The sequence below is a fragment of the Adiantum capillus-veneris genome, chromosome 8 (genome assembly GCF_014529385.1).
Source record: "Adiantum capillus-veneris isolate H3 chromosome 8, ASM1452938v2, whole genome shotgun sequence".
Classification (NCBI taxonomy): domain Eukaryota; kingdom Viridiplantae; phylum Streptophyta; class Polypodiopsida; order Polypodiales; family Pteridaceae; genus Adiantum; species Adiantum capillus-veneris.
The window spans coordinates 108363547-108376437 of NC_140938.1; the positions used below are offsets into that span (position 1 = coordinate 108363547).

General features: G+C 40.5%; 1 protein-coding gene across 1 annotated transcript; it reads left to right on the forward strand.

The window, feature by feature from the left end:
- Window positions 1-2929: 2929 nt before the first annotated feature.
- On the forward strand, window positions 2930-4054 carry LOC147452735 (histone H2A-III-like). The gene is made up of 2 exons (XM_086519008.1): window positions 2930-3183; window positions 3338-4054. The coding sequence occupies exons 1-2, from the start codon at window positions 2986-2988 to the stop codon at window positions 3572-3574; spliced, it is 435 nt and encodes a 144-aa protein (XP_086375134.1). The 5' UTR covers window positions 2930-2985; the 3' UTR covers window positions 3575-4054.
- Window positions 4055-12891: the final 8837 nt, after the last annotated feature.

The following is a 12891-nucleotide window of genomic DNA, read 5'->3' on the forward strand; positions in this document are numbered from 1 at the left end:
CTTTATGTTGTTGCGTAGTAATATTACAAGTGCACAGTAATGCAAGTGGGCCTATTGCCGTTGCACAATATATTGCAACTAGGATGGTACACAGTCATGGAGTATTGCAAGTGGCGACCAACTGCAATTATAATTCATCAGCGCTTGCAACCCAGTGTACAACTCCTCCACACTGTGTGCAAGCTGCACCTCAAATACCAAAATGGTCCTTTTCTGCTTGCAATCACTGGGTCTAGCCACACACATTTCAAAGACCCTTGCTTTTTTACATTTTTGTCTCTGCCTCTTTGCTGCTGGTTGAAGAAGCCAAGATGTAGGTGAGCATTTCAAGGCTACAAAGGCGTAGGGCTTCTGCAATGCACTGAATTGCCCATGCCAGATCAAGATCACCCCTACTGCGTTGTTGGAGATGAGAAGCTCGTGGAGAGAGAGAGAGAGAGAGAGAGAGAGAGAGAGAGAGAGAGAGAGAGAGAGAGAGAGAGAGAGAGAGAGAGAGAGAGAGAGAGAGAGAGAGAGAGAGAGAGAGAGAGAGAGAGAGAGAGAGAGAGAAGGGAGAGGTGTTGCTACCACAAAAGGAGTGAAGGAGGCATGCGTCAACAAATGCAACCTCCTCTGTTTTTTCAACGTTCGCTATCTTTTTTAATCCCAACAATTGTGCGTATTGTGCACTCTGCATTGCTCTCAATTACCTCTCACAACCTCTTAGGCGTTTCTATTCAAGAAAAGTACCGCTTATTTTCACCTCCCCATCTCTCTCTCTCTCTCTCTCTCTCTCTCTCTCTCTCTCTCTCTCTCTCTGTCTCTCTAGCAAGGCAAGGCGACTACATGTCGGTGTCTAGGTTGGGAGAGCTAGCCAAGTTTAGGTTGGGAAGCTAGGGCGAAGAGCTATTATGCCCTGCAGTACTGCTATCTCATACGAACAAGGTGGTGTTAATGCCATGGAGTTTGACAGGACTGGCTGAGTTAGCCACGGTGCTGTTAAATTTGCATATAGACACATGCAAGTGTGTATGCCCTCATTCGCATAGCATCGCCGGAGACGGCGTCGTTGTACTAGTTACCTTAACTATCTTGTGGATTTGCACACATCATTGCTTGAAGTCGTGCCTTTTGAAATTGTGGACTTGACAATTTCGACTTCTTGCGCATAAATAATGTAGAATGGCTTGGTGTAGGCTTCACCATACTGTAGTCTTGCCCACCTTATGAAAATGATTTGTGTTGTCACATGCAGGGTCAATTGAAAAAAATGCTTACAAACATATCTCTAAATAGATCATAACTTAATGCACTCTCTACAATGAGCCAACACCTGTGACTATTACTTGCTATGGTTTTCTACACATGAAGGCCCTACCCAACTAATCACATCAGCTCGTCAGATGGATGACCATCTCATCCATGCACCGCCACCTCAATTGTCATGTCACGTTTTTTAATTTAAAAATATCAAAATATTTAAATTTGGAAATAGATAATTCGATCATATTCTTTTTTAGCACAAATTAATTTAAATACATTATTTTGGTAAGTATTAAACTTTAATTAATATAATTTAATATTATAATTTTTTATAATTAAACTAATTGAATAACATTTTAAAAAATTTACTAGATATCGTGTAGGCATCATTGCAAAGACGTACTTCAACAACATTGATCTTGCATCACGTATTCGACTTTGTGAACAATTTGTTACATCCAACGTTGTGTCATTGTGAGGCACACATAGTTACAGATATCCATAGTCAAAAGTCATGTGGGGCCATTGTAGTAGTTGTGGATAGTGTTAGACGGTCTTACACAACTTTATCTAGGCGAGGCTCTAGGGACACACTTGAAGCTCATCCCACACTTATTATAACGGTTTTAGGTGCGTCCATCACATGTATTTCTCGAGCCACTTCTAATGTTATTTGTTTGTCAACCCACATTGCATGCCAAGCACCTTAAGAGACATCAACTTGATTTGGGGCATGGTGAGGATTTTCATGTGAGCAGCAGGCATGCTCCTTCAAAATGCTCATGCATTTTGGATCCACTCATGAGAGAACTCATAGGTCAATTTTGGAAGAAGATTGCTAGAGTTCAATTTAAAGACAATTTGACATAGGGTTGATCGTATACAATATATAGAGCATGGTGCTTGCATTCTTGAGATCATGCAGACCCAGTTCTTCCATGCATTCCAACATGGATCCCCCTAGTTCACCATTAGTGAGCACACCTTTAAGGCATGCAAGCCTTGGTACATGCACTTCAAGCACGAGCAAGAGACTTGCCTTTGTAGATATCATGTACAATTTTAGATGATGTATGGTGTGTTTCACACTCTTCCTAGGCATGTTGAAGAGGTCACAATGGGGCTATTGGGTTGAAGGTGACGATGTTGAGTTTGTGGGTGTCTATTTGCTGGAGAGAAAAAAAGCAAGTTGGCCTTGGGTCCGTGGGATGGCCTCAAACACATGACAACATTGTAATGCCATGGCCTATTGCAAAAGTGTAAGCGAGAAAACACTTCGTAGGCGTTTAGCAACGGTAGTTAGCAAAAACCCAGATCCCTTGTCACTAGACTATTGAAGCTAATCCACTGGCAACAGACGACGACGACTTTGGGATTTGATCGTCTGACACCAAGATGGAGGACACACCTACATAAGGAGATTGGGCACATGCCAAAGTGTGCTAAGACTCAATCGAGAACTCAATTGTGCTATTTTCTTTGATTATTATTGATGTGGGACTCCCTCTTGGGACGAAAGGCAAGTGTGAACAGGGGTCGATCCGAGTTGTTGAGGACTGAGGATCGTCCGATGAAATAGGTTGCGTGAGCGGCGCAGATAAGCGGGGGAGTATTCGAAATTCAAATGGAGCAGGTAGCAGGCTCTACCTTACATATAGACGGGAGCAGATCAGTGTTCAGCAGAAGAGGCGTGAAGCTTTCCTTTACCTGAGAGACGTGCTGCAAGTTGTGAGAGAGCATAGTATGGATTCCAGCAAGGGCAGTAAGGGAGGGCGCGGCAAGGTAGCCAGGAAGAAGGGCGTCTCTAAGACTGTCAAAGCAGGCCTTCAATTCCCGGTGGGCAGACTCGCCCGCTACCTCAAGAAGGGCCGCTATGCCAAGCGCGTTGGCACCGGCGCCCCCGTCTATCTTGCTGCTGTGCTCGAGTACCTCGCTGCTGAGGTAAGAGCTCCTCATCCTTCATACTGATCTGTTTTATGCTGCAATACACTTGATGTTCTTTGATTTTGGAAATTTCAAGCGAAGATTAAAGTGGGCGGTCCTGGATCCGAGCAGAAGAGAACCTTCATAGCTGATTTTGGGTTTTGTTGTGCAGGTGTTGGAGCTGGCTGGCAATGCAGCCCGTGACAACAAGAAGAACAGAATCATTCCTCGCCATATCCAGCTCGCCATAAGAAACGATGAGGAGCTTGGCAAGTTGCTGAGCGGCGTGACCATAGCTTATGGCGGTGTGCTGCCCAATATTCACCAGGTCCTTCTGCCCAAGAAGAGCGCAGAGAAGGCTGAGAAGGCTGCCAAAGCCCCCAAGTCACCCAAGAAAGCGGCGGCATAGATATCACTCCCAATCTTTGAAGGTGTTTCTCAACACCACCTTATCTTGTTATTATCAGCTTCTCACTTTGAAGATAGCATTTCAAACCAGAGGTCATACACAGCAAGGTGAAGGACTGTGATGTTACCCCGAGCTAGGGGGTTGTCATTCTAACACGTTTGGGCTTGAGGGTGTGGAATCAAGAAGAGAAGTTTCAAGAAAATGTTGAGACTAATGAACTACTGTAAGTTCTAATTAAGCCTCAAGCACTATAGCTACATACTCAATTGCACCTCCACCAATCTACTTATTAATTCTTGGCACACACAAGATTTACTCAGGAAGCCTTACTTGAAATAACTTACTCTTACACTAAATCTCAACCAAGCAAGGATAAGATGCACTCAATCTATCAAATCACATGAGCAATTATCAATTTAAGAGAGTGATTTGTTATGAATTAAGGAAAATGAATGTAAACACATTTAGACGAGAGACAGGAAAGTAAATAGACTCATCTATGTATTATAACTTCATTGTAAGTATAAAGGAGAGGTTCATTTCCCTCCTTAGTCACCTTCTCCATTATCTCTATTTCTAGTCTTAAACCTCCCTTTTCAAATGATATAACTTTCATATTTATGCTTAGGGTTCATAAAATATGTTTTAGAGTGTGTCAAATGTAAGTTCTAGTATTAATAAATATCTCATCAACCAAATTAGTTAGGTAATGGAGTGCATTCATCCAAAAGTCACTACTATCTACACGTGCTTACAAAATTAAGATCAAATTTTTAGTATCACAAAAGCTTCGGCAAATCTTACAAAAGTCACTACTATTTCTCTTCGGCGTATCACCCACAAATGAATGGCCAAAGTGAGATAGTCATCTTACGATTCTTGATCTACTAAAGACCTATGTTACAGAAGTAGATCAACGCTCATAATGGGAAAAGTACTTGCTTCTTGTAGAGTATGCGTTTTATAATACTATCCATACTTTTACGGGAAAAGCACCTTTTGAAATCATAGAAGGAAGACCTAAAAGTCCTTTGCTACTTAAAGTACATGGAAAGATCTTTGTTGCCGATGAGTATAACCGGGACTTGTAAACATCTTTTCAAAAGATTAAGGAGGCTATATCCATCTCCCAATTAAGGCAAAAAGCTGTTGTTGACAAGTATAGAAGGGCCTTAACGTTCAAAGAAAATGATTGGGTCTTACTTAAGTTTCCTAAGGCTCGATTGAGGCAAACAACGGGCAAAAATCCTACGGGCCATCAAAAGTATTATACTAAACTAGCAAAAAGATACTATGGTTCTTTTCAAATTTTGAAGCCAACCAATGAGGTAGCTTATCAACTCAAGTTACCTAACCATTGGCTCATACACAATGCTTTTCATGTGAGCCTACTCAAGCCCTACAAAGGAGAGTCTCCAAATGAATCAATTATTGAAGACCCTCCTGAAATCAAAGACCAAGAAGAGGTACTACAACCCGAAGCTATCCTTTGGCATGAAGACAAGGTACTACGATATGCTTAAGGATAGTATGAACCTTGTCAATGCTTACAATGCTACATTAGAGTAACCAAATGTACATGTTTCTTTTAAATGATCAATGTTTTTGTCTTAAAAGACTAGTTCTCTCTTTATTGTGCACAAATTTAAGTAGTATGCATACTAAGAATCATGTTTGGATGACGACGTCTCTTAAACACCATGTAGAATTTGTCACTCTACTTGGGAGGATGAAATGGACTAAAGAGTAGACATGCTTGCGGCAGCTATGTCTCCCAAGCACTAAATGGGTTATTCATCCATCTTGGAATGATGTCGTAAGATAAAAAAAGGGTTCTCTACCCGCTAAGACAAATTGACTAATGACTATGACTTTATCTCTTTTATCTCATAGTCGAGGACGACTATGATTTCAAGCGAGAGGTAATGTCATTAAATATCTAATATCTAACCAACCCAAATGATTTTCTCATATTAAGCGGATCATTTAATATGGGATAATAAACGGGAACTATCTCAACACGGGGCCAATGTGGTAAAGGGGCCCAAATGAGAGATGGTCTATCAAAGAGCAAGGTTAACTAATGAAGCTTAAAAGACCTTAGGGTTAGCTTCATTAAGGACCTCCAATGGTTAGTGCTAAAAGTCTTTTTGACCTTAAGCAAACTAGGGCTGTGCTTGAGGTGGGAACTTGACCTAAACTTAAGCAAGCTAGGGCTGTGATTGAGGTGGGAACACGACCTAAAATTAGGCAAGCTAGGGCTATGCTTGAGGTAGGAACTCCACCTAAGGTGCTTGTCATGCTTGATGACTAAGGTACTTGAGGTACTTGTCACATTTAATGAGGAAGTTGCTTGAGAAGCTTCCTATGCATGGGGGGTAAGATGCTTAAGTAAAAAAGAGAACCTACTCACTTAATGAGGAAGTTGCTTGAGAAACTTCCTATGCATAAAAATCTCAAAGTTAGGGAAATTCTAAAAGAGCATATGGGACACATGTCAAACTCTCACTAAGCTGAACCACATGGTGTGCTTGAATGCTATTGGTTGGGCTAAAGAGGGGTCCAATGAGCTTCTACTTCCACCTAACAAATATTTAGATATTTTCAAGCTCTCTCTCTCTAAGGGGTAAGGAGGACACTTGTCAAAAGACTACCCATGTACCTGACTGCATGCTACATGTGATTGGCCAGGGGGAGAGGGGTCCAATGAGCCTGTAGCATGTGGAAAAGTACTCGTGTAAATCAAGGAGGGGGGGTGCTAGGGGGATATACACCATCACACACACTCATTTGAGAAACCATTCTCACTTGGTGAAAGTTGAGGAACACCATCTCCTTCTCCAAGCTTGTGAGAGTGAAAGCTTACACCAACGCTCTTGGCTATGGAATGCAAATCCAACCAAGAGTCATGCTTCAATGCTTAAGCTTGCCATCATCTCCATCTCCATTACTATGCTATTATGTATGCTAGCAAGAAGAGTAATGATAAGTGATGAACTACTTCTTTCTCCTATGGAATGTTTCTTCTTCCTCTTCCTTATTCTCATTCCCCACTAGCTCTCTCCACCTTTGAAGGTGTTTGAGGCCTTGGGATAGTTAATGCTTTCTTTAAGTTTATTCTATGCTTGTGATGCATGAAGCTTTCCATCTTCATTGCATCATATAGGTCACAAGGAACACAAAAATTGTATTGTACCAAGTCTCTCTTGATGGGAGAAACTATAATACAAATGCCTATTGGAGGGGGGAAAGGCTCCATATGAATCCGGTCCTCAACTATTGTCATGTTCTCTAAACTCTCTCTCTCTCTCTCTCTCTCTCTCTCTCTCTCTCTCTCTCTCGCAAAAGTATTGTTCATGCCAAGTTAACTAAGTACCATGTTTATGTTGCTACCATCAAATAAGTTTACCCGCTATGCTCACAAAGAATCTCTCAAAAGTGCTTCACCTAATTTCCTAATTCCGCTACTCTAAAAGCTCATAGGCAATTTCTATTACAAGCCGTCTCCTCGGCTTGTCTCTGTTCCTCCGTCTCTTTGGCTTTCCTAGCCGCTTCTTTTGCTTCCCTCAGCTTGAGGGCTTCACCTTCTTGGTACATTTTTTCCAATCTTTTTGTCGGATCTTCAGCCTCTTTTCTTGTATGATGCTTCGTCCTTGGGCCTTTAAGTCCAGTAGGCACCCATTTCTCTGGGTCCTTCCCTTGTGCTTGTCTACTACGCTGGTAGGCCTGTTTCTCTCTTTCAAAGGGAGCTTGTTTTTGTGCGGACTGTTCTTGGTGGGCGGCCACAACTTTTCTTTTCATTTTTTCTCTACGCGCTCTCTTTTCCTTGTTATTAGAGCTCTCGCTGTTGTGCCTCTCTGGCGAGCTGTCAGCAGAGCTGATTCTTTATCAGATTTATAAGATCTCTTTCCTAACCTTGTAGCTCTTGGAGAGGGTTGTGCTGCCATATCCATGTATTTTAATCAGGAGCAGGTGGTAAATCGTCAACCATACCAATGGCATGGTATGCTATCCTCGTCAACACTTCTGGTGCACCCAAGTAAGTGATTTTGCCTTCTTTCTTGGTGCCCTTCAAGGTGGTCAAGACATATTGCAGATGGTCCACTGGTTGCCTGGTTGTTGACTTTAGAACTTGGGTAAATGTGGTGGCAAATGCGCGATTTTGCGTGGTGTACTGTGGCGGTACAATCTGGCGGGTTCTTCCACCTGTTTGCGAATCAAATCTACAAAGGTAGCCGCGGTTGTTTCCTTGGTAAAGGTTCTTGCTGTTTTCCTGTCTCTTGCTCTCATGGTCATTCCTTCTGTAGGCAGTCTGAGTGCCTCTGCCACTATATCTTTAGTGATGACCACTTTGACCTTGTTTCCGTGAGTGTCAATATCTGTGCGGTTCCATCTTCTTTAATTGTGGATAAAAGCTCTTAAGATTTCTGAAAATCCACTCTACACGGCTCCTGTTCATAGAAGTCTCTCATAGAAGTTCATAGAAACTGTAGTGTGATGCTCTTCTAGCTGTTCTCTAGAGAGTTATGCTGCCTTGGCTGCTTTGACTGAATCTGGGTCTAGTTGATATGCGGGCAGTTCCTGCAACTTCTCCTTTTGGTTGAGCTTCTTCTTGGCCCTCTCTGCCGCTTGCATGGCTCCTGTTCAGTGAATAGAGTGCAAAGTTAGCAGATTTATCGAAGTTTTCTCTGAAATGTCCTTTAGTCTGAAATGCTGACACTTTTGGTTCAATTTGCTTCAAATCAATTTTTGAACAAGCATAGATGCATAAAACATGCAAGGAACAAAACTGTGAAGTCAAAACAAATTTTTGCAACCAAAGTAAATAATCGCGATTATTTACAACAAAGCAAATTTTTCAACTTTTTCCAAACTTGGCTTCATAGGCTTGAAGTATATACCAAATACATGCTTTGAGTGAAATATGGGCTCATTTGGATGCATAGGGTGAAAATGGTACCTGATTTTGGCTTTAGGTCTCTTAAAAGGAAATTTGAGATTTTGAGCTCCAAATTGGTTCAAACTTGGCTAGTGGGCTTAACACATCATGTACTTTGAATGTATGATGGCAAAATATCCATACTTTCCAATTTTGACTTTCTAATAATCGCGATTATTAACTTTTCTTCCAAAATTAACATTTTTCTCTACCAACCGGTTTTAAGCATTGTATATACCTTGTATATGAGATATAAGGTGATTTGGATCAAAAAATGTGGTCCATAACCAAGAAATTGGCTTGCAAAGACTTCTTTGCGTTTTTTGATAATTTTCCAAGTAATGGGTGGTCATTTTGGCTCATACTTGATTTTTGGCATGTATTAGGTGTGTACACATGATAGGTGAGGAGATGTGACAATTTCCAAGAAAAAATGATGCAAAAGTAAATAAACGTGATTATTTACAACAGTGAAAAATTCTTTGCAAAACTTACAAATTTTGACCTAGACATATTCTATACACCTAAAACAAGTCCTAAATTGAATTTGGTCAAGTTTGGTCAAGCCGGCATCACTATATGCTTTGTCGACTCTGAAATCACCATTTTTTGTGACTACACTGCCTGTTGGGTTGGTTGGTCAGTCAACTTTGAGGCTTTGGACTTGTCCGCAACATAGTCTTGAAGCAACCTGTCCAATTCGAGCTCATTTGGAGTCAGTTTGACCCCGTATGTCGAATTTGACGCTTTGTAACCTTCGAGCCATTTTCTGCTTTTCGAGGGCTTTGCTTGATGGATTTCACCAAACTTATCATATACATTGTATATGGACCTCATAGGCAAGCTATCTGTGGAGTCAGATCGGAATTCTGGCATTTGCCAAAAACCTAGATTTTCTACTGGGGACCCCCTCCATCCCTGGTCAACTGATGATATAGAAAGGCTCTATTATATTAGGGAATGCTATGGTTCAAATCCCATCTGATTTGGTCGAGCTGGCAGGCTGCTATGGTCAGTTTTTGGTCGTAGGTCTTCGTGCACTGCTCGGTTTCTAGGGGTTTTTCTAAGGCTTTAGACTAGCTACCGGCCGTACAAAATGGATCATTGACGAGTAAAGAACTTACCCCTCATGTCTTGTGTGAGACGGCGCTGAAAATGGTCAACTATGGGCTCCAGAAAAGTCGCGCGAAAGAGGTTGAAATCTCTCTCTGCAAAGGCTGCAAGTGGAAATGAGGTGGTTTTAGCCTACCTTGGATATCTATATCCGGACTCGACGAACCATTTTTCCCAGATTCCTCTGTTAGTCCTACTAGGCCGTGAAATCTATGTTAGACGCAAAAATTTCCCTGATCGGATTCCTGTAGCTCATTCCTCAAGAATTTTGCAAAAGTAGACTTGGCCGCCTAATTTAGGCTTCCCGCTTCCATCTTCTGATTTCATTGAAAATTTTTGTGCTTGTCCGCCTTGTCTTTTTGATCACCATCGTGTCTTCCATTTTTCCATCCAAGCTTCCCTGCTATTTATTATTAATTTTTAACTTGTTTATTTAAAAAAAAAAAGGCAAAATGCTCTAAAAAAGTAAAGTGAAAATCCAATAATTAAGAAAATCCATTCAAAAACATAGATTTATTGTTTTTTGTTGGATTTTTCTATTTTTAAGCCTCATTATCAATAAAAATGATGAAAAATATAAAAAAAGGACTATTTTTGATGATTTTCTGATAGTATATACACTATTTACACTCGTCGGGAAGATACTATCAATGAATTTTCCCTTGATGATGAATTATAAGATCATTATTAGATAATTTTGCAAAAAATCACACGCTAACATCAAACTTTTTTCCTCCCTCTTCAAACATTGCCCTTAATTACTTAGTACTTAGTGCACTTCTACCCTTCCTGGATGGCGTACTCCGGGACGATGTGTGCATGGGTTGAACAATTGTGTCTATGCATAGTCGTGGTTGGCTCTACCATGCTATGAAGATCAATGCAATTCAAACCAATATGCTGTGCAAGAGCTGGGTCATGAGTAATTAACTCAAGGGTTTCTGATGTCGAGGTTTTGCTGATGTCTTCCAAAGAGCAAATCTTATAGCTTGTGTGCTCTCTATTTGATTGTACCATCAGGATGCTTCAACACACTGATTGCTTGAGTTGTTGCTAGCATTTTTGTTTGTTGTCGAGCTTTTTCTCGCCATTGGTAGCTTGGTCTGCTTGGTGCTGTATGGTTTGTTAGAGTCTTTTGAGACTTAACTCACCATTGCTTGATTGGTTTTACGGTTTGTGGAGAAGATAAGTGCTCCTTTTTCTGTCAAACCATTTCCATGTTAGGTTCCTTGCTTGAAGATGCCCGTTTCTGTGTTTTAACCCTTGGAACCTTCTTTTCTTTTGGCTATGAAGTTTTAGGCACCCAGATCTGAATTGGTTTATCCTTAAGCTGTGCTTTTGGTACCCAAATTTGCTTGACTCCTTGCATGCTACTTGTAGCATTTGATTGTCGAGGGGATGGACAAGATTGACTACTTCATGGTTTGGTCTGTTGTTTGCTTCTTTTCCATTCCTCCTTGCTTGGTGCAATTGGAACAATGAGTTGCCCTCCTTTAGGTGATAGCTTTAGCTGATTTGTATCCCAATCTGGTACTACCTTGTATGTTCGCATCCAGGGAATTCCAAGAATCATCGTCTCATTCATGTGTTCATCTGGTAAGCATAAAAACTAATGAGGACATGCACATCCATGTACTATCACATTCAAGTTGACTACTCCCAATGGTGGGGTTGGGTTCTTGTTGCATCCTTTGATTGTCGCTATTCCTGCTGTCAATGCTTGACTTGTTGCCTTCTTGTACGTGGAATAACTGACTGCATTTACTCTAGCTCCTGTGTCGACCAAAGCATTGGTGCTATGATTGTTGAGCTGTAATTTGATGCGCAGGTCCATTCCATCTAACCAGTCATCATCTGTTGAAACTGCTTCTTTAGGTAATTCCTATTGTCGATCATCTATTTCCAGAGTGTTGATGGGAATTGGTATCTGTTGATTCTTGAGAGCAGCTTTCCGCTTGAGTACCCGAAGCCGAGCTTCCTCTTGGGCTTTATCAATAACCTGCTATCATTTGATCTTCCTTTGCTTGGCTGCATGCATTCTTTCTAGCAATTCATTGGTTAACACTAGAATGGTAACAGGACACTTTTATGTCCTTGGACACTTTTGTGTCCTGTAAGTGACCATTTTGCTTGAATTATTTAAAGAGTATGAAAATGAATTTCTTGGTGCTATATATCCACAAATTTGCCCTATGAGTTGAAAAAAACTTAGCAATTTTTTTCGAGTATCAATCTCACCATTAACCTTACTCTTGCACAACATTTTTGAACCTAAACTGTGTGAAAAAACGGGTCCTGTTTTTGGCTTTTTTTCAATTTTTGGCAACTATACCACTCTAAACTTCATGTTTGTGAGGTTTAGATGGCTAGAGGTTAGGCCTTCATAGTTCTCAACATGTTTTGATGCTTGTAGGGAGAGCTAAGTGTTAAAATTGAAAGTTATGACCAATTTACAAGAATTGCATAATCCTGTTTTCTGGCCAAAATTATCACTTTTATGATTTTTTTGGTGGATTTCTCAATATCCAAATTCAATTTTGATTGTGTAAGTGTAATGTATAACATAAAGCTAATCTTCCTTGAGTTTTGGGGGACCTAATATGCTATATAGCATAGTATATGATGATGGTTGAGTTTTTTGATTGCTGAAGAATACGATATATTTTAGAGTAGCAAGTATAACTTTCTCAATATTGCTAGTTTCTTAGGAAAATTGTGTGTATTTTGTAGGTAGTAACCATATCTAATCATAGACTACAAACTTGGCTAGATATTGAGTAGTTTCTATGGGTTTCTAGAGGTTATAATGCTAAACCCAGTTTTTTCATGTTTGCTGTATTTAGCACTTTATCATTGCCCCCAAAGTTCCAATTGTAAGAGATCCATTATCCTTTTGACATGCTCCATGGCTCCTTTTGAATCCAAAGTCCCAAAGGGAACTAAGAAAACATGTATATAGTATATGTATTGAGCGTGACTATAGAAACTTTGATGATAGGTCCGCAGAATGGCAAAAATGCAACTTTTTTGTACCTATTTTTTTTGCCCAAAAAAAAATTGGTGAGGTAAACGCAACCATATGTTTTGGTCACCAACCCACTGAAGTTAACGTGGCATTTTATCTCATGTCCTACAAAAATCCCCACTCTTATTTATATGCAATCAATCGTAAGAAATTGCTGTTTTGGGCAAAATGCACTGGTCCATCAACTTTGGAGGCTTGTAGTGAGCAAGGGATGAGAAAAATTATAAGTTTCTCATTTTT

Bases quoted from the DNA above. Each gene is read 5' to 3' on its own strand.
- LOC147452735 (XM_086519008.1), top strand. From the start codon at position 2,986: ATGGATTCCAGCAAGGGCAGTAAGGGAGGGCGCGGCAAGGTAGCCAGG. The intron at 3,184-3,337 runs GTAAGAGCTCCT...TTTGTTGTGCAG, and splicing joins TCGAGTACCTCGCTGCTGAG to GTGTTGGAGCTGGCTGGCAA.